We start from the raw sequence: 20,057 nt of genomic DNA, 5'->3' as shown, positions 1-20,057 counted from the left end.
GGTGTCAGTGGGAGGAATAGTGCCCCATTGTTGGTATCAGTGGGAGGAATAGTGCCCCATCACTGGTGTCAGTGGGAGGAATAGTGCCCCATCATTGGTATCAGTGGGAGGAAAAGTGCCCCCTCATTGGTGTCAGTGGGAGGAAAAGTGCCCCCTCATTGGTGTCAGTGACTATAGGGGCGTTTGGCAAGAGTTAGAAATTAGTCAAGTGTGAACGAGCCCTGAGGCTTCAAAAACAAAACAAATCCATCAGAGATATAGCAGCACCATTAGGAGTAGCCAAATGTGACAGAAGACAGAAGCAGCCGGATGAATTCTGCAGTGTTTACAGATATACTGTCAGTCCAGATTCAGCCAAATGCAGCAAAGTTGATTGGATGGCGCTTCACAGTACAGATGGACAATGATCCAAAACACACTGCAAAAGCAACCCAGAAGCTTTTGAAGGAAAAGAAGTGGAATATTCTACAATGGCCGAGTCATTCACCTGATCTCAACCCAATTGAGCATGCATTTCACTTGCTGAAGGCAAAACTAAAAGGCAGAAAGACCCACAAACAAAGAACAACTGAAGACAGCTGCAGTTAGAGCCTGGCAAAGCATCAGAAAGGAGGAAACCCAGTCTTTGGTCATGTCCATGGGTTCCAGACTTCAGGCAAAGCATCAGAAAGGAGGAAACCCAGTCTTTGGTCATGTCCATGGGTTCCAGACTTCAGGCAAAGCGTCAGAAAGGAGGAAACCCAGTCTGGTAATGTCCATGGGTTCCAGACTTCAGGCAGTCATTGCCAGTAAAGGATTCTCAACAAAATATTACAAATTAACATTTTATTTATGATTATATTCAGTTGTCCAATTGCATTTGAGCCCCTGAAAATGGAGGGACTGTATATAAAAATGGTTGCACTTCCTAAAATTTGTACTTGATGTTTATGTGGTAAACCCCTTGAATTAAAGCTGAAAGTCTGCACTTCAGATTCATTTGGATTGTTTTGTTTTAATTAATTCTGGTGGCATACAGAGCCAAAAGTATGAAAATTGTTGATGCAAAGGGCCGCACAGTGGCTAAATGGTTAGCACTTCGGCCTGGCAGTACTAGGGTCATTGGTTCAAATCACAACCACGCCACCACCTGCCCAGAGTTTGCATGTTCTCCCTGTGCCTGCCTGGGTTTCCTCCAGGTACTCCAGTTTCCTCCCACCCTCCAAAGACATGCTGGTAGGTTAATTGGCTCCTGTCTAAATTGTCCCTAGTATATATATGAATATGAGTTAGGGACCTTAGACTGTACACCCCTTGAGGGTTAGGAACTGATGTGAATGTACAATATATATGTAAAGCGCTGCGTAAATTGACAGTGATATATAAGTACCTGAAATAAATAAGCAAATACTCAAGGATATACCTTCTGGGAATTCACAGTGACTTACATGTTTCAAGGGCAAGCCCTCTTCCTCAGAGCCAACATAGCAGGACCCATTTGATACACCTTAACCCCTTCACGCCGGCGCCGCCCAGCACTTTAAGAGTTTCAGAGGGTGGGTTTTAGGGTCATGCGACCACTGTGACACGCAATCACATGATCGGGAAAGGTCCTGATCAAAAGAGGAGATCAGGACCTTTCAGTGAGTACCGGACATGTGAGCTGGGAGTGCGCGCTCTCAGCACATATGTCCTTTTTTTAATGGAACACAAATGTGTGGCCGCTCGGCGTCTAGGCCCAGGCGCCGGGAGGCCGCACATTTGCGTTCGGCCAGCGTGAAGAGGTTAAATACCCTACTGACTGTGTCAGTTGCTCTCCATTTGTCGAATTTTGCAGAGGCCGATCTGCTGACAGTCTTAATAGATACTGCTACGGGCGGGCACACTGTGCAAAATCCCGCATAAATGCATGATTTTTGCATTTCCGGGTAGGGGGTGCAAGTGCCACCCTACCCACGCTGTCATTGGCTCTCGGAAATGTCAATCACTGGAGCCCAATCAACGATTCATGGCCAGGACTTGATGATCAACAGAGAAGCTGAGAGGGAAGAGATGTGTGAGTGTAAACAACACAGATCTCTCTCCTGTCATCAGGGACATGCTGCTTTCTATCTATCTGCAAAGCAGGGAGAAAAACCCAGCACATCCCCTAGTACAGGGGTAGGCAACCTGAGAGCCGCAGGACTACAAGTTCCATCATGCCTCTGCAATTCATAGCTGTAACTGTCAGTTTTGTAATCTTGGCAATGCCTCATGAGAAATGTAGTTCCACAACAGCTAGAGAGCTGCAGGTTGCCTACCACTGACCTAGTAAAACAGCACATTGTTAACCCTTTGATTGCCCCAGAGGTTAACCCCTTCCTGCCCAATGCCATTAGTACAGTGTTAGTGCTTTTTATTAGAACTGATCACTGTATTATTGTCACTGGAGATGTCAGTGCCAGTTAGTCAGTTCCCACCCAGTGTCAGATAGGGCCAGTTCACTGCACAGAAACGCACTTTGGATGCATTCCGGATACGTTTTTGATTACAGTTCACACCACACTCCGTTCTGGTGCAGTTTTGATGCAGTTTGCCATGTTCCAGTACAGTTCTGTGCAGAAAAAATGCAGCATGTCCTACTTTTTTTTCTGCACTTGAAACTGACTGCACTGGTGTGAACTAGGGCCATTGGAATACATGGAAATCACTGTACATGCATTTTTTTATGCAGAAAGAAATGCACTGGACCGCATCTAGTATGAACTAGTTCTTAGGGCCGGTTTACACTATAGAAACCTAGTCCAGATGTGTTCTGGATGCGTTTCTGCACGTGGGTTTTTGACGCATTCCGGTGCGTTTTTATGCATTCCAGTTCATTTTTTTCCCTCTCTTTTTCTTCAATCTAAATAGGGACATGTGCGTTTTTGGTGCACTTTTGATACATTTGACCACATTCCAGTACAGTTCTGTACAGAAATAATGCAGCCTGTTCTGTCCTTTTTTTTCTGCACTGGAAACTGACTGGAACTGACTGCACTGGTGTGAACTAGGGCCATTGGAATACATGGAAATCACTGTACATGCATTTTTGATGCAGAAACAAACGCACTGGACGCATCTAGTATGAACTAGTCCTTAGGGCCGGTTTACACTATAGAAACACAGTCCAGATGCTGCGTTCTTGATGCGTTTCTCCACGTGGGTTTTTGATGCATTCTGCTGCGTTTTTTGACGCATTCTAGTGCGTTTTATATGCATTCCAGTTCATTTTTTTCTCTCTCTTTTTCTTCAATCTAAATAGGAACATGTGCATTTTTGGTGTGTTTCGGTGCAGTCCGGTGCATTTTTGATGCGTTTTACCGCGTTCCAGTACAGTTATGTGCATTAAAAAATGCAGCCTGTTCTACTTTTTTTTTTCCTGCAACCAGAATGCACTGGAACTACAAGCACTGATGTGAACTATGACAATGACAACCATGTAACCTACTTTTGCGTGTTTTAGATGCAGAAAAAAGCACACTGATACGCATAGTGTGAACTGGCCTTTAGTGTCAGAATGCCCGCTGTAGTATCGCGGTCTCGCTATAAGTAGCCACCATTACTAGTATTAAAAAAAAACTTAAAAATTCCAGTGTATATACAGTACAGTGGGAAAAATAATTATTTGATCCCCTGCAGATTTGAAGTTTGCCCACTTACAAAGAAATGAAGGTCTATCATTTTGATCATCAGTGTCTTTTAAATGATAGAGACAGAATATCAACCAAAAATCCAGAAAAAACACGATACAAATGTTAAAAATTGAGTTTCAGTTCAGTGAGTAAAATAAGTGTTTGATCCCCTACCACCCAACAATGATTCTGGCTCCCACAGATTGGCGATGTGCTCATGTGGTACACAGATTAGTCCTCTCAATGTAAGAAGGAGCTCCTAATGACAACTCATTATATGTATACAAGACACCTGTCCACAGAATCTCTTTCTTCCATTCAAACCTCACCACCACCATGGGCAAGACTAAAGTGCTGTCAAAATATGTCAGGGACAAGATGGCAGACCTGCACAAGGCTGGAATGGGCTACAAGGCCATCAGCAAGAAGCTTGGTGAGAAGGAGACAACTGTTGGAGCGATTATTCGCAAATGGAAGAAATACAAAATAAACATCAATTGCCCTCGGTCTGGAGCTCCATGCAAGATTTCCCCTCATGGGGTAAGGATGGTCATGAGAAAAGTGAGGGATCAGCCCAAAACTACATGGGAGGAGATTGTGAATGATCTCCAGGCAGCTGGGACCACAGTCACCAAACAAACCATTGGTAACACAATACACCGCCATGGACTGAAATCCTGCAGTGCCCGCAAGGTCCCCCTCCTCAAGAAGGCACATGTACAGGCCCGTATGAAGTTTGCCAATGAACATCTAAATGATTCAGAGGATTGGGAGAAAGTGTTGTGATCAAATGAGGCCAAAATTGAGCTCTTTGGAATGACCTGGACTTGCCGTGTTTGGAGGAAGAAAAATGCCGACTATGACCCTAAGAACTCCATCCTACAGTCCAGCATGGAGGTGGAAACATTATGCCTTGGGGCTGTTTCTCTGCTAAAGGTACGGGCCGACTTTGCCGCATTGAGGGGCCAATAGACGGGGCCATGTATTGTAAAATCTTGGAGAACCTTTTTCCCTCAGCCAGAACACCAAAGATAGGTTGTGGATGGGTCTTCCAGCATGACAATGACCCAATACATACTGCCAAGGCAACAAAGGAGTGACAAAAGAAGGTCATGGAGTGGCCTAGCCAGTCTCCAGACCTTAATCCTATAGAAAATGTATAGGGGTAGCTGAAACTTCTAGTTGCCAAGTGACAGCCAAGAAACATTAAGGATTTAGAGAAGATCTGTAAAGAAGAGTGGACCGAAATCCCTCCTGAGATGTGTGCAAACCTGGTAACCAACTACAAGAAACGTCTTGCCTCTGTGCTTCCCAACAAGGATTTCTCCACCAAGTCATGTTTTGCTTTGGGATCAAATACTTATTTTACTCCCTGAACTGCAACTTATTTTATAACATTTGTATTGTGTTTTTTTCTGGATTTGTGGTTGATATTCTGTTTCTATCATTTAAAATACACCTATGATAAAAATTATAGACCTTCATTTCTTTATAAGTGGGCAAACTTACAACATCTACAGGGAATCAAATAATTATTTTCTCTGCTGTATACCGCCATTTGCAGACACTGTAACTTTCACGCAAACCAATTAATACTAACCATAGCTTACAAAGCCATCCACAACACTGCCCCTAGCTACATCACCAACCTCATCCACAAATACCGCCCAAATCGCCCACTCCGCTCCTCCCATGATATCTTCCTCTCTAGCTCCCTCATCACCTCCTCCCACGCTCGCCTCCAGGACTTCTCCAGAGCCTCTCCCATCCTCTGGAACTCCCTACCACAGTATGTCCAGTCAACCCCCACCCTGTCTGCCTTTAGGCGATCTTTGAAAACTCACTTCTTCAGGGAAGCCTACTCCACCTCCACCTAAGAACTGTACTTGAATCACCTCTGCCAGATCATCCCCCGCAGTTATCACCTTTTGTATCACCTCCCCCTTCCTTTAGATTGCAAGCTCCACGAGCCGGGCCCTCCTATTCCTTCTGTTCTGACATGTATTGAAATTGTACTGTCTCCCGTTATATTGTAAAGCACTGCGCAAACTGTTGGCGCTATATAAATCCTGTATAATAATTACACAGGTCTGCAAAAAGTTTTTTGTTTTTTGGTGCGCTGAATCCGAAAATGACCTCCATTTTGTCATAGGACATCACGTTTCCTGACAATTTAGGTAACTATGTAAAATAAGGCAATACCTCAAAATAAATGGAAATAGACTTAGAAAATTTAAGTTTTATTACAATTTTTTCATGAAAATCCTTTTTTGAACTGAAATGAGCTCACCGACACACACTAAACTCGATTCTTCTTCCCTGTGAGGCTCCTCTTGGTGCATTTACGCTTGTGAGTAGCATTTGGAATGTCTCTCTGAAGCATCCAACAGTCGTCTGCCATCATTGTAATGCTCCATTTTCCCTGGTATCTCCTTTCCATCTCTTTAATGTCTTAGTGGAATCGTTCACCTTGTTCCTCACTCACAACTCCCAAATTTTCAGGAAAGTAGTCAAGGTGGGACTGGAGGAAATGCACTTTCAAACTCATCAGGCAACCTAAAGCTTGAAATGCTTTCATTCCGACGATCTTTTTGTAGTGAGGATCTTTGTTATTGCCTAAACATTTCTGTACGACTTCTTTAAATGCAATCCACCCTTCTTTGTGAGGATCCGTCATGGTATTGACAAACTCTTGATCAACTAGAAGCCTTCTAATGTCTGGTCCGACGACCACGCCTTCCTGCAATTTTGCCTCCGACAGGCCTGGAAACTTGGTGACCAAGTATTTGAAGCATTCTCCATCTCTTGGAAGTGATTTTATGAATTGCTTCATCAATCCCAATTTTATGTGGAGAGGTGGTAGAAGAACTTTATGGGAAGGTACCAAAGTTTCTCGGAGGACATTTTTTTTACCGACTGTTAGCACCCTCGGCTGCCAACTCTTCTTGGTCCAGTGATTGTGTCGGCTCGACTGTCCCATAGACACAGAAAACAAGGGTAATTGGGATCCAACCCACTGGATTCTTCAGGAAAGATTAACCCCTTCTACCATTAGAAGCACAGACTCAGGGCTGGGGCTTACACATACAGCATGCTGCTGAGTATCCCAGTAGTCAGACATGTCACTCAGAGCAGCTGTCAGGGATCTCCGCGATCCCCGCAGCGATGGTCCCGGCGCAGGCGCAGTGCGCCGCCCTGTGCAGGGACGCGGGCACTAGGTCCGGGCCGGCCGCGGCGTTCGAGTTCGCGCATGCGCAGTAGAAGCCGCGGCCGCCCGCTGGGCACCAATGGCAGCGCAGGGCGGAATATTTAAATGTATCTGAGCTGTCATTCAGTGCCTTCTGGTCTTACCTGCATCCTGTATCCTGCGAACCTGTACCTTGTAAGTTATTTGATCCGAATTGTTCTTGACCTGCTGATTTCTCCTGCCCAGACCCTTGCTTTGCCTGACCTCTCTTCTGAATGCCCCTCATTAGTTCTGACCTGCTGTTGCTGACCTGGCGTGTGACCCGACGATTCTCTGCCCGCTGTCTTGTACCATACCGTCCTCTCTGTTACCGACTCGGCCCGTCTGACTTCGCACTTGCTCAGCCATCCATCCCATCGGGGTCACCCGACCTCCTCATATCAGGCTCTCCCCTGTTGGAGCCCCTGGGCTCTCCCAGGGGCGTGCTCAGTAGTCGCGACCTGGTCTCGGGGTACTCCAAGTCCATCCCCACCATCAGGGGCTCTGGTGAACAAGTACCCTGGGGCTTAGATTCTGCGCTCTGGGCACACCTGACCAGTGGAGTGCTAGTGGTGCTGCTAGGCGGTCCGTTACAGCAGCACTTGTATTCACCCCCTTTGCAGGGGGGTGGGGCAGAGATTGTTTACCTGCAAACAACAACAAAGGGCCAGAAGAGAACAAGGGAAATGAGGAAATAGAATTTTTTTCCCCTAAAACCCTGCTTAGCTTATGTATATATTGCTGACCATCAGATTTACAGCGCTATATTTTTTTTTACATAACTCGTACAACCCCGTTAAGGTTTTTTGGGCATTTTATATCTTAAATGCACTTATGTAAATTAATTAATAGTAATTTGGACTTTAAATTTGGTTAAAAACCCATAATATAAAAAATACCAAAAATTAAAAAAAATTTGAAGACAATTTTGCATTTTGTGGCAAATCATGACGTCTAGGAGTTTTTTCAATATTTTATTTGTTTTCAGCAAACCAAAATACATGGAAATCAGACAAAAGTAATCAAACAGCTTTTTAGTCACAGACCTGTGTAATTAATATACACTTATTGGGATTTTCTTTTATACCAAAATCATGTAGCAGAATACATTTTGGCCTCCATTTATGAAGAAATTGTATTTTTTTTATTGCAATATATATGCTATAATATATGTTTTACAGCAAAAAGTAAAAAATATATATATTTTTTAAACATTTTCGGTCTTATTCTGTTTTTAGTACAAAAAATTTAAAAAAAAACACTCAAATACCACTAAAAGAAAGCTCTATTTGTGAGAAAAAAAATTATATAAATTTCATTTGGGTGGAGTGCGGCATGATGGCGCAATTGTCAGTTAGCCACTTCCCATCCGGACCATGTAGATAAATGGCTGGATGGGAGCGCTGCCGATGTTTCTAAAAGTCACCCCGCATTCATTGTCTGTGCGCGCTCCCTGGGAGAATGCGGCACCATGTTCAGTGTCAGCCGTGTCCTCTGGACACAGTGGAACACCGATCGCTGTACGGGACCTCTGTGTGAGGTTCCGATCATGTGATCACTGATTGGCCAGTCAGTGATCACATGAAGAGTAGTAAGCAAGATGTCACTTCTGACATCATTGCTTACTACATGTAAAATCTGTGAATGATCACAGAGGTCACATGGTACAGGGCTATTCACAACAGCCTTTTACCATGTGACAAGCTGTGACCAATCACAGCTCACACAATATTTTTCAGTGGCTGAAAGAATGCAGCCAGAGAGGAGAAATGATTGCTTTTACAACCTTTCTAGGTGTAAAAGCAATCAGTGTAAAAAAAGAAAAAAAAAACTTCATCACCCCCCACAAGTAGTACAGTGTCACCATGGTGACACTGCACTGCTAGGGTCACAGTATGTTAAAAAAAAACCATAAATAATAACAACATAAAAAAAAATGAAAATGTAAAAAAAATATTTGAAGGAGAAAGGATTGCTTTTACAGCCTTTATAGGTGTAAAAGCAATCAGTGTAAAAAAAAGAAAAAAAAATTTCATCACCCCCCACAAGTAGTACAGTGCCACTATGGTGACACCGTACCACTAGGGTGACGGTATGTACAAAAAAAAAAATAAATAAATAAAAATGTAAAAAAAAAATATTTGAAAAATTATAATTTTTCAATATAAACTAATTTGGGTTATTTTTTTTTTAACTAAAAAGATAGATGAATACATTTTGGCCAAGATTTATGAAGACAGATTATTTATTTGCAAAATTTTATAAGAAAAAACACTTTTTTTTCAAAATTTGTGAACTTTTTAATTTATGTAGCAAAAAAATAAAAATCTCATAAAAAATACCACCAAAATAAAGTGCTATCTGTCTGAATAAAATTCATATGGGTACAGTGTTGCATGACCGCGCAATTGTCATTCAAAGTGTGATAGCGCTGAAAGCTGAAAATTGGCCTGGACTGGAAGGGTGTGAGAGTGCCCTGACTTGAAGTGGTTAAAGTAGCGCAGTGCTGAATAGCAAAACAATGGTCTGGTCGAGAAGGTGGGGAGGATAAGTCTTCCAGAGGGCAAGTGGTTATATAAACGAAAATTATGAACAAAAAAATAAAAAAATTCTACTTTCTGTTATAAAACATATCTAATACAAATAAAATGTTTCATAAGTTGAGGCCAAAATGTATTCCGCAGGTCTTCTGGTAAAAAAAAAATAAAAAATCAGTCGATCGATTGAAGGAAGGCTCCAAAAATCGCAGCTGTATCAAAATCCATGGATGAAGGATGACCAGGGAGGAGAGGTGAGGGTTAAAAAAAAACCTGAATCCATCAAAACTGTATAGGAATGCTTCCTATCTACGCTGATGCGACTTCAGTGAGATGATATAGAAGTCTATGGGGCTGAAATCGCACTGCAGTCCACCAGGAACCGTTTCCAAAATGAGAAGGGCACCATTGAGTGCGCTTTTCCTTGGCCATGCGATCCCGGGGTTTGAGAACTTCCCACAGGTGTGCTGTTTTTTTATGTGGTTTCCATTCATTTCAATGAAGGAATGCGTTTTTTTTTTTTGCATTTTGGTGCATGTTTGCGCTTTAACGCACCAATCAGTGTGAAAGCGGCCTAAAGTCGCTTTAAAAACCACTCTAAAGTCGCTGAGAAGTCGTCCAGCAAAGCTCTGGCGGAATTTGTGCATGAACCAGGGCTTAAAGTAGCGCAGTGCTGAATAGCAGAAATAGCCTGCTCATGAAAGGGGTAAAACCATCCGGAGGTCAAGCGGGGGGGGGGGGGCAAGGAGGAACAGCACACCCCAAGTTCAGCTATAGGGGACATCCCTTGAAATCAGTCACGTGATTGGCTGACTTCCTGATTATTTCACTACAGGAATGAGTGTCTTGTTTCCATCTCTACCTGGACGATAAAGTTTATATAAAGAAAAAAAAAGTCCTTTGAGTGTTTGAGCACGCGCGCGCTAGTCGAGGCCCCGTCCGTACGCGCTCGCTGCCGTTGTCCGGGGCGTGTCCCGCGTGCTCGCGCCATTGGTGTTGGCGTTGTGAGGGGGAGGGGCCGCCATTTGTCCGGAGTCTATCTCTTTCCCCGGCGGCGAGGCCTAGGAAGGAGGAGTCAGACAGGGCGAAGGGAGGAGAGCCGAGCCGGAGTCCGGAACGCCGAGTCCAGAGCCGTCCGTCCCGTCAGCCCGGTACAGGGGAAGGCCCCGTGTATGAGGAGCCCCCCTCCCGCCCAGCGGCGGTCCCAGGAGGAGGGAGTGTGACACAGCGGCGGGCCCATGGCGAAGAAGACCTACGACCTGCTCTTCAAACTGCTACTCATCGGGGACTCGGGGGTCGGCAAGACCTGCGTCCTCTTCCGCTTCTCGGACGATGCCTTCAACACCACCTTCATCTCCACCATCGGTGAGACCCTACCACCTACCTATTGGGGGGGAGGGGTGTACCACTACTATATGGGGGGGTGGTCACTGTATATACACCACCTTCATCTCCGCCATCGGTGAGACCCTACCACCTACCTACCTATGGGGGGGAGGGGTGTACCACTACTATATGGGGGGGGGGGTCACTGTATATACACCACCTTCATCTCCGCCATCGGTGAGACCCTACCACCTACCTACCTACCTATGGGGGGGGGGAGGGGTGTACCACTACTATATGGGGGGGTGGTCACTGTATATACACCACCTTCATCTCCGCCATCGGTGAGACCCTACCACCTACCTACCTATGGGGGGGAGGGGTGTACCACTACTATATGGGGGGGGGGTCACTGTATATACACCACCTTCATCTCTGCCATCGGTGAGACCCTACCTACCTATGGGGGGGGAGGGGTGTACCACTACTATATGGGGGGGGTGGTCACTGTATATACACCACCTTCATCTCCGCCATCGGTGAGACCCTACCTATGGGGGGGGGGAGGGGTGTACCACTACTATATGGGGGGGTGGTCACTGTATATACACCACCTTCATCTCCGCCATCGGTGAGACCCTACCACCTAACTACCTATGGGGGGGAGGGGTGTACCACTACTATATGGGGGGGGGGGTCACTGTATATACACCACCTTCATCTCCGCCATCGGTGAGACCCTACCTACCTATGGGGGGGGAGGGGTGTACCACTACTATATGGGGGGTCACTGTATATACACCACCTTCATCTCCACCATCGGTGAGACCCTACCACCTATACCTACCTATGGGGGGGAGGGGTGTACCACTATTATATTGGGGGGGTCACTGTATATACAACACCACCATCGGTGAGACCCCACCACCTATATATGTTGAGGAGAGGGCTGTGCCACTATTATATGGGGGGGCACTATATACAGCACCACCTTCATCTCCACCATCAGTGAGACCCTACCACCTATACCTACAGCGCGTGGGGGGTGTACCACTATTATATGGGGAGGGTCACTGTATATACAACACCACCCTCATCTCCACCATTGGTGGGGCCCTACCTACCCATGGGGGGGGGGGGGTGTACCATTATTATATGTATATGGGGGTCACTGTATATGCACATCACCACCTTCGTCTCCACCATTGGTGAGGCCCTACCTACCCATGGGGGGGGGGGGTGTACCATTATTATATATATATGGGGGTCACTGTATATGCACATCACCACCTTCGTCTCCACCATTGGTGAGGCCCTACCTACCCATGGGGGGGGGGGTACCATTATTATATGTATATGGGGGTCACTGTATATACAACACCACCCTCATCTCCACCATTGGTGAGGCCCTACCTACCCATGGGGGGGGGGGGGGGTGTACCATTATTATATGTATATGGGGGTCACTGTATATGCACGTCACCACCTTCGTCTCCACCATTGGTGAGGCCCTACCTACCCATGAGGGGGGGGGGTGTACCATTATTATATGTATATGGGGGTCACTGTATATGCACGTCACCACCTTCGTCTCCACCATTTGTGAGGCCCTACCTACCCATGAGGGGGGGGGGGGGTGTACCATTATTATATGTATATGGGGGCACTGTATATGCACGTCACCACCTTCGTCTCCACCATTGGTGAGACCCTACCATCTATACCTGGGGGGAGAGAGAAGCGTGCCACTAATGAGATACATATATATATATATCACTGTATATCCACTTGACCGGGCTATAGCCGAATGACTGTTACAACGTGGTCTAGTTCAGGGAGGGCGTCATATGATGTCTTCCAGAAGCACGCCTCCCACCCACCCCCTGGGGCATGCACCCGGCAAGCCGTGTGATCCCTGTGTCTGTTGGACAGTGCTAATCACATGACATGGTAAAGAGCCAATCACAGCGCCCATTTACCATGTCATCAGCTGTGTCGAGTGACAGTTTATCACCATGTAAATACAGTTGCCGGTTATCAGCTGCACTTTCCTCACGCTGTCACTGCACGAGGAAAGAGAAGAGCCGACAGTTGGCAATTGTATTTAAAAATCAGAGGCAGTCCAGTGCAGCCCCCAACAGTGTCCATCAGTGCTGCCAGTCAGTGATTGTTGGTGTCCATCGGCCTATTGGTGCTGCCTCACCAGTACCCATCAGTGCAGCCTATTGGTGCTGCCTCACCAGTACCCAACAGTTCAGCCATTTCAGCACACGTCAATGAAGGAGAAATATTACCTGTTTGAAAAATATTATATCAGAAACTAAGAAAAAAAAATATATTTTTCAAAATTTTTGGTCTTTTTTTTTTTTTTCATTTGTTTAGCAAAAAATAAAAGCCTCAATGGTGAATAAATACCACCAAAAGAAAGCTCTATATGTCTCCAAAAAGATACAAATTTCATGTGTACAGTGTTGCATGACCGCACAATTGTCATTGAAAGTGCAACAGCACAAAAAGCAGAAAATTGGCCTGGGCAGGAAGGGGGTGAAAGTGCCCTGTAGGCAAGTGGATATACAATGCTACCTTCATCTTCACCATCGGTGAGACCCTACCACCTATTCATACAAGGGAGGGGGGAACTAGGGGTGTACCACTATTGTATGGTGTATTCTATACTGTATATACACCACCTTCATCTTTCTGGCTCCTCCTGGTCAGGTGCCCTCCACAGCAAGCAGCTTGTTATGGGGGCACCCGCTGCTACGTGTGTTCATTCACACACACAGTTGTGGCTTGGCCCCGCCCCCTCTCTCCTCATTGGCTGGCTGTGATTGACAGCAGCGGGAGTCAACGGCTCCTGCTTGCTGTCTCAGCCATTTGAGGGGATCTCCTGAATGGGGAATGCTACTTCCATCTACATGTGAGTGTCTTTACAATGTGGGGGTGCTACTCCCACCTATATGAGGGGATCTCCTGAATGGGGAATGCTACTTCCATCCACATGTGAGTGTCTTTACAATGTGGGGGTGCTACTCCCACCTATATGAGGGGATCTCCTGAATGGGGAATGCTACTTCCATCTACATGTGAGTGTCTTTACAATGTGGGGGTGCTACTGCCACCTATATGAGGGGATCTTCTAAATGGGGAATGCTACTTCCATCCACATGTGAGTGTCTTTACAATGTGGGGGTGCTACTCCCACCTATATGAGGGGATCTCCTGAATGGGGAATGCTACTTCCATCCACATGTGAGTGTCTTTACAATGTGGGGGTGCTACTCCCACCCATATGAGGGGATCTCTTGAATTGGGAATGCTACTTCCATCCACATGTGAGTGTCTTTACAATGTGGGGGTGCTACTCCCACCTATATGAGGGGATCTCCTGAATGGGGAATGCTACTTCCATCCACATGTGAGTGTCTTTACAATGTGGGGGTGCTACTCCCACCCATATGAGGGGATCTCCTGAATTGGGAATGCTACTTCCATCTACATGTGAGTGTCTTTACAATGTGGGGGTGCTACTCCCACCTATATGAGGGGATCTCCTGAATGTAAAGACTCATGTGGATGGAAGTAGCATTCCCCATTTAGGAGATCCCCTCATATGCGTGGGAGTAGCACCCCCACATTGTACAGACACGCACATGTGGATGGAAGTAGAATTCTCCAATGTGGGGGTGCTACTCCCACCCATATGAGGGCATCACTTAAATGGGGAATGCTACTTCCATCCACATGTGAGTGTCTGTACAATGTGGGGGTTCTCCCACCTATATGAGGGGATCTCCTGAAATGCTACTTCCATCTACATGTGGGGGTTCTACTCCCACCCATATGAGGGGATCTCCTGAATGGGGAATGCTACTTCCATCCACATGTGAGTGTCTTTACAATGTGGGGGTGCTACTCCCACCCATATGAGGGGATCTCCTGAATTGGGAATGCTACTTCCATCCACATGTGAGTGTCTTTACAATGTGGGGGTGCTACTCCCACCCATATGAGGGGATCTCCTGAATTGGGAATGCTACTTCCATCCACATGTGAGCGTGTCTACAGTAGGGGATTGCATCTCCCATCCACACATGGGTTTCTCCTAGATGGGGAATGCTACGTTCATCCACATGTTAGTGACTCTTTATTAGGGGGGGTTCTTCCACCACCTAGGACTGTTTCTACCATTCACAGGTGGAGGTGTCTAATGGTCTTCTGCTACCTTCATCCACATGTGGGCGTCTCTGTGTAATGGGGGGATTCTTCCTTCAACATGGGTCTGTTCAGCTCCTCGGCAATATCCATAGGCCTCTAGTAGTGGTTGACTTCTCAGGGTTTCCATGGTGGACCTGATAATTTGTCAGATCTGTTTGGCCTTGCTAAACGAAAAGCTCCAGTTTAGTTTATGCTGTTTTAGGGAATTTGTTGGGGTGCAAGTTCTACCTGTGTGAAGAACCTTTGATTCCTCTGCTGCCAAGTAAACCCAGATCCAGTATGACCCACAAGTCAAGGAATGGATTCCAGTGTCAGAATCGTGAACAACCTTCTCACCTGAGATCAGTGATGTTCTGGAATCCTTTACAGCAGGAAACCGGGGGAAGGTGTAGGAGGCAGAACTTTGTCCTAAAGTCTACAGTGATATCTATCTTCTGGGGAGGAATCCTCAGGGCAGTATCCGGTTTACTTTGTTGCAAGGCATGAATGTGAAGATCACTAGGGTGCCAATGGATGAATGAGAGGGGCACCTGGTTGAAATGTTAGAAGGTGTAACTTCAGATGCTGCTTTTGTGTCACTTGCATCAGGCCTTAATTGCACAGGTGAGACCCTCTGATCCACGCGTGAACCTGATCTTCTGTACAGGTAGGAAAGGTGCAAGGACACCATGGATGTCTTGGAGTTTTGTAACTAAGCTGTATGGAAGGATCGCAGATTGCTGGGCCCACACCTGCCTAGTTATGGTGATTACCTGCATCTCAGGTGTTTGACTCGGTGACTAATCGGTGCACTCCCTGCAGGATGAATGACTTCTCCATCTCACCTTTGTCCTACATCTGTCTGCTGCTACTGAAGGTGGACCCGGTCTGTCTAAGGCTACATTCACACTAGCCTTGTGTGCAGGCGGCAGAGAGGCGTTTGGGAAGCGTTTTTACCGCTTCCCAAACGCCTCTGCCAATTCTGCGCATTACAGCACATGGTGCTGTTCTAACAGGAGCGTTTGCGTCGCGTTGCGTTGCGGCAAAACGGACGCCTCTGGACGAGTCAGGAGGCTTTGAAGCCTCCTATTCTCGTCTATGGTGCCGCTCCGCAAACGCCCGGCCGGCGTTTGCGGTGCGGTTGCGGGGCGTTTGCGGAGCGGTAACACCACTCAAACTGCATTATAGGCGTTTGTGGGGCGTTATTAACGCTCGGCAAACGCCTAGCAACCGCCGCTAAACCGCGCATGCGGCGTTTGCGGAGCGTTAATAACGCTCCGCAAACGCCGGACCAACGCTTGCCAAAAGCTATAGGGGCGTTTGGCAAGCGTTGGCAAAACAGCCTAGTGTGAACGAGCCCTAAGAGCAGGAAAAAAACATTTGTTTTTGTAATTTTTTGTTAATTTATTTGTTCTTGTAATTTTTTGTTAATTTATTTGTTCAGCAGAAAAAAAAAGCTAAACGCTATTAACAGCTTTTTTTTTTTTTTTGAGCATTTTTCCAGCAGCAAAAAAAAAAAAATTAAATACTACTAACAGCGCTTTCTTTTTTTGTTTGTTTGTTTTTGGAGCGTTTATTCAGCAGAAAAAAAATGCTAACAGCTTTTTTTTTTCTCCTACATGTACTGAAACACTAATGCTTCTAAACACTATTTCCTGCGTTTTTTCCAAAACAAAAAAACCAAAAAAACCCCACTAGTGTGCATGGAACTTAAATGCTGCCTCTGGATGCTAGATACAAACTGGCCGATTTTTAGCTGTGACCAGAATGTGTCAAGGGCCGTTCAGCAGGGTGCAAATCCAGCTCCAACCGCAGCTGTTAACACAGCCAACCTAGGGCTAAAGTTTCCCCTACCGGAGACCCTAATTCAGTGTGTCTCAACTCCAGTCCTCATGGACCCCCAACAGGTCATGTTTTCAGGATTTCCCTCAGATGAAACAGCTGTGGTAATTACTAAGGCAGTGAAACTGATCAAATCACCTGTGCAAAATAATGGAAATCCTGAAAACATGACCTGTTGGGGGTCCATGAGGACTGGAGTTGAGAAACACTGCCCTAATTGGATGTATCCTTGGAGGGGGAGATTTCCTCACTTCCCGTTGCCTCTCTAGGACAGGAAGTGGAGGGAAATCTCCCCGATTTGGATGCAGACAGGAAGGAGTAAATTGTCGGGCTTTAACACTTCATAGCTGTGTGTTGGGTATACGGCGTAGCGGACTGTGCCTTTATGATGCGGATTTCTACCCATATATCCTGGCCTCTTCTCATCCGTTCAGTGGAATCGTTCTGCGGCGCATCGAATTTATTTCTGCAACGCATTCCTTTGCTTTAGTGGTATGAGGACCTCTCAATGAAGTCTTGTAGTTTTTCTGGAGTAGTTATCAGCATTTTCCGCATACTTTCCACATTCGTGATACGGATTGTATAGCCGGGGTAAGACGCCACGCTATAAATGCTGAGTGATTTCTGCGTGTTGGGCGGGATTTGCGACATTTTTGCGTTCAGCTTGTCAGGCGTTCATGCTGCCTTGACACGAGCTCAGAGGACTTTGGGCTGCAGCAAAGGGCTGTGGTTTTCTGCATCTTCATTGATGGGAAACTGTGGTCTGTTTTTTTGTTTTTTTAATATATAAATGTTGTGAACACAATCCAGTGTGCCTAAAAATAATCTCGTGTGTGTGTTGGCTCTGTCCGCACCAGTGTGCTTTTACCGCAATAAAACCCTCCCGGCGCAGCAAAAGCTCATGAAAAACAGTTCCCCTTCTTGAAAAGTCCCGCTTGCTGCATCTTTTGTGTTGTGCTTGAAAAACGCACCAAAAAATGTTTTTAGTCGCATGTCAATTTTTTTTTTCTTGAAAACGCAAGCTTAACACGTGTTCATTTTAATGCGATACATTTAAAACTCACTAAAAATGAAATATTGGCAAAAAAAAGTTTTATTTATTACAGGTACATATAATGCTGTCAATGTATGCAGCGCTTTACATATATTGTACATTCATATCAGTCCCTAACCCTCAAGGGGCGGACAATCCAAGGTCCCTAACCCTCAAGGGGCATACAATCCAAGGTCCCTAACCCTCAAGGGGCGTACAATCTAAGGTCCCTAACCCTCAAGGGGCGTACAATCTAAGGTCCCTAACCCTCAAGGGGCGTACAATCTAAGGTCCCTAACCCTCAAGGGGCGGACAATCCAAGGTCCCTAACCCTCAAGGGGTGTACAATCTAAGGTCCCTAACTTACATTCATACATACATATACTAGGGACAATTTAGATAGGAGCCAATTCACCTACCAGCATGTCTTTGGAGTGTGGGAGGAAACCGGAGTACCCGGAGGAAACCCACACAAGCAGAACATGCAAACTCCAGGCAGGTGGTGCTGTGGTTCAATTTAAATATATATTTTGTACATTCACATCAGTCCCTAACCCTCAAGGGGTGTACAATCTAAGGTCCCTAACCCTCAAGGGGCGTACAATCTAAGGTCCCTAACCCTCAAGGGGTGTACAATCTAAGGTCCCTAACCCTCAAGGGGTGTACAATCTAAGGTCCCTAACCCTCAAGGGGTGTACAATCTAAGGTCCCTAACCCTCAAGGGGTGTACAATCTAAGGTCCCTAACCCTCAAGGGGTGTACAATCTAAGGTCCCTAACCCTCAAGGGGTGTACAATCTAAGGTCCCTAACCCTCAAGGGGTGTACAATCTAAGGTCCCTAACCCTCAAGGGGCGTACAATCTAAGGTCCCTAACCCTCATTCATACATACACATACTAGGGACAATTTAGACAGGAGCCAATTAACCTACCAGCATGTCTTTGGAGTGTGGGAGGAAACCGGAGTACCCGCAGGAAACCTATGCAGGCACAGGGAGAACATGCAAACTCCAGGCAGGTGGTGCTGTGGTTAACTATATATATATATTTTAGTACATTCACATCAATCCCTAACCCTCAAGGGGTGTACAATTGAAGGTCCCTAACTCACATTCATACATATACATACCAGGGTCAGTTCACCCTAGGTTCACACCTATGCATTTTGCAGACACACAGTACAGTCCATTTAACATGATTTCCTATGGGACACGTTCACATCTCTGCGTTTTTCACCCAGTGCGTTTTTTGGAACGGTCAGTTACTTTTTTGAACGCAATCCTCTGCATTGTGTTCCCCACTTATCTCCTGATAAGACCTATTGTGTGGAGACACTCAGCACATGCTCAGTTTAGTGTGTATCGCTAGGTTTGTATTCTTTGGAGAGTGCATGTGATCAGAATGAAAACTCCTACAAGCTTTAACCAGTGCCCTGCTGGACACTGATAGAAGTCACGACTGCTCTAACTGCTGATGAGAAAAGGTATCTAGCAGTTTGTTTACCAAAATAATTGCATCTCCATGTTCTGTGTACTGTGGGAGAGCGGATATAGTGAATGCAGGGTCCGGGGAGATCAGATATAGTGAATGCAGGGTCCGGGGAGACCAGATATAGTGAATGCAGGGTCCGGGGAGAGCAGATATAGTGAATGCAGGGTCCGGGGAGAGCGGATATAGTGAATGCAGGGTCCGGGGAGAGCGGATATAGTGAATGCAGGGTCCGGGGAGAGCGGCTATAGTGAATGCAGGGTCCGGGGTTTAGTAACCCTTGAATGTAGGTTTGTTATAACAGGCCATACTTTCCTCTGTAAAGACCCTGGATGTGGTTCTAGTGACACAGAGGAATCCCGGCAGTAGGACATCAGGAAGGCCTGTCGTTTCTCTGTGTGCGAGTATTCGGAGAGCTCCTCTGAGGCTCCATGACTGAACCACATCGGGTTCGGATGCTGTGTTGCGATAAACAGAACAAAGTTCAGAATTGAATTCTTTGAGAGTCTCGGCTGTTTCCTGGCCAATGGAAGGTGGAGCCTGTCATTGCTGAATGGTGAATGTGCTCTGGGTGTGTGCTGAATGTGAAGGCAGCAGCGTCATCTGGCCCGGCTCCTGACATACTAGGATCTTTCCCGGAGGAATGTCATGCTGTAAAATTCAGTCATTGAATTCCTCTCTGATAGGCCTAGTCCACCCAGCAAGCTGATGGCCAATGGCTGTCATTATCATTTAACCCCTCGCCCTGCATTGGATTTCCCCCCCTTCCTGACCAGG

The 20,057-nt window shown here is 46.1% G+C and overlaps 1 protein-coding gene across 1 annotated transcript in view; it reads left to right on the top strand.

Annotated features, from left to right (window-relative positions):
- The first annotated feature begins 10,391 nt into the window (after nucleotides 1-10,391).
- Nucleotides 10,392-20,057, top strand: part of RAB10 (RAB10, member RAS oncogene family) — a 122,522-nt gene continuing 112,856 nt past the window's right edge. The window contains exon 1 of the mRNA XM_089655658.1: nucleotides 10,392-10,760. Within this exon, the coding sequence (XP_089511784.1) occupies nucleotides 10,634-10,760 (127 nt within the window). The 5' untranslated portion in view covers nucleotides 10,392-10,633. The remainder of the gene's footprint in view (nucleotides 10,761-20,057) is intronic.

Source organism: Staurois parvus, unplaced genomic scaffold (assembly GCF_062004578.1).
Source record: "Staurois parvus isolate SC_StPar_1 unplaced genomic scaffold, SC_StPar_1.0 ptg000860l, whole genome shotgun sequence".
Lineage (NCBI taxonomy): Eukaryota > Metazoa > Chordata > Amphibia > Anura > Ranidae > Staurois > Staurois parvus.
The sequence above is the reverse complement of the archived record's forward strand: the minus strand, read 5'-3'. Positions and strand labels throughout refer to the sequence as shown.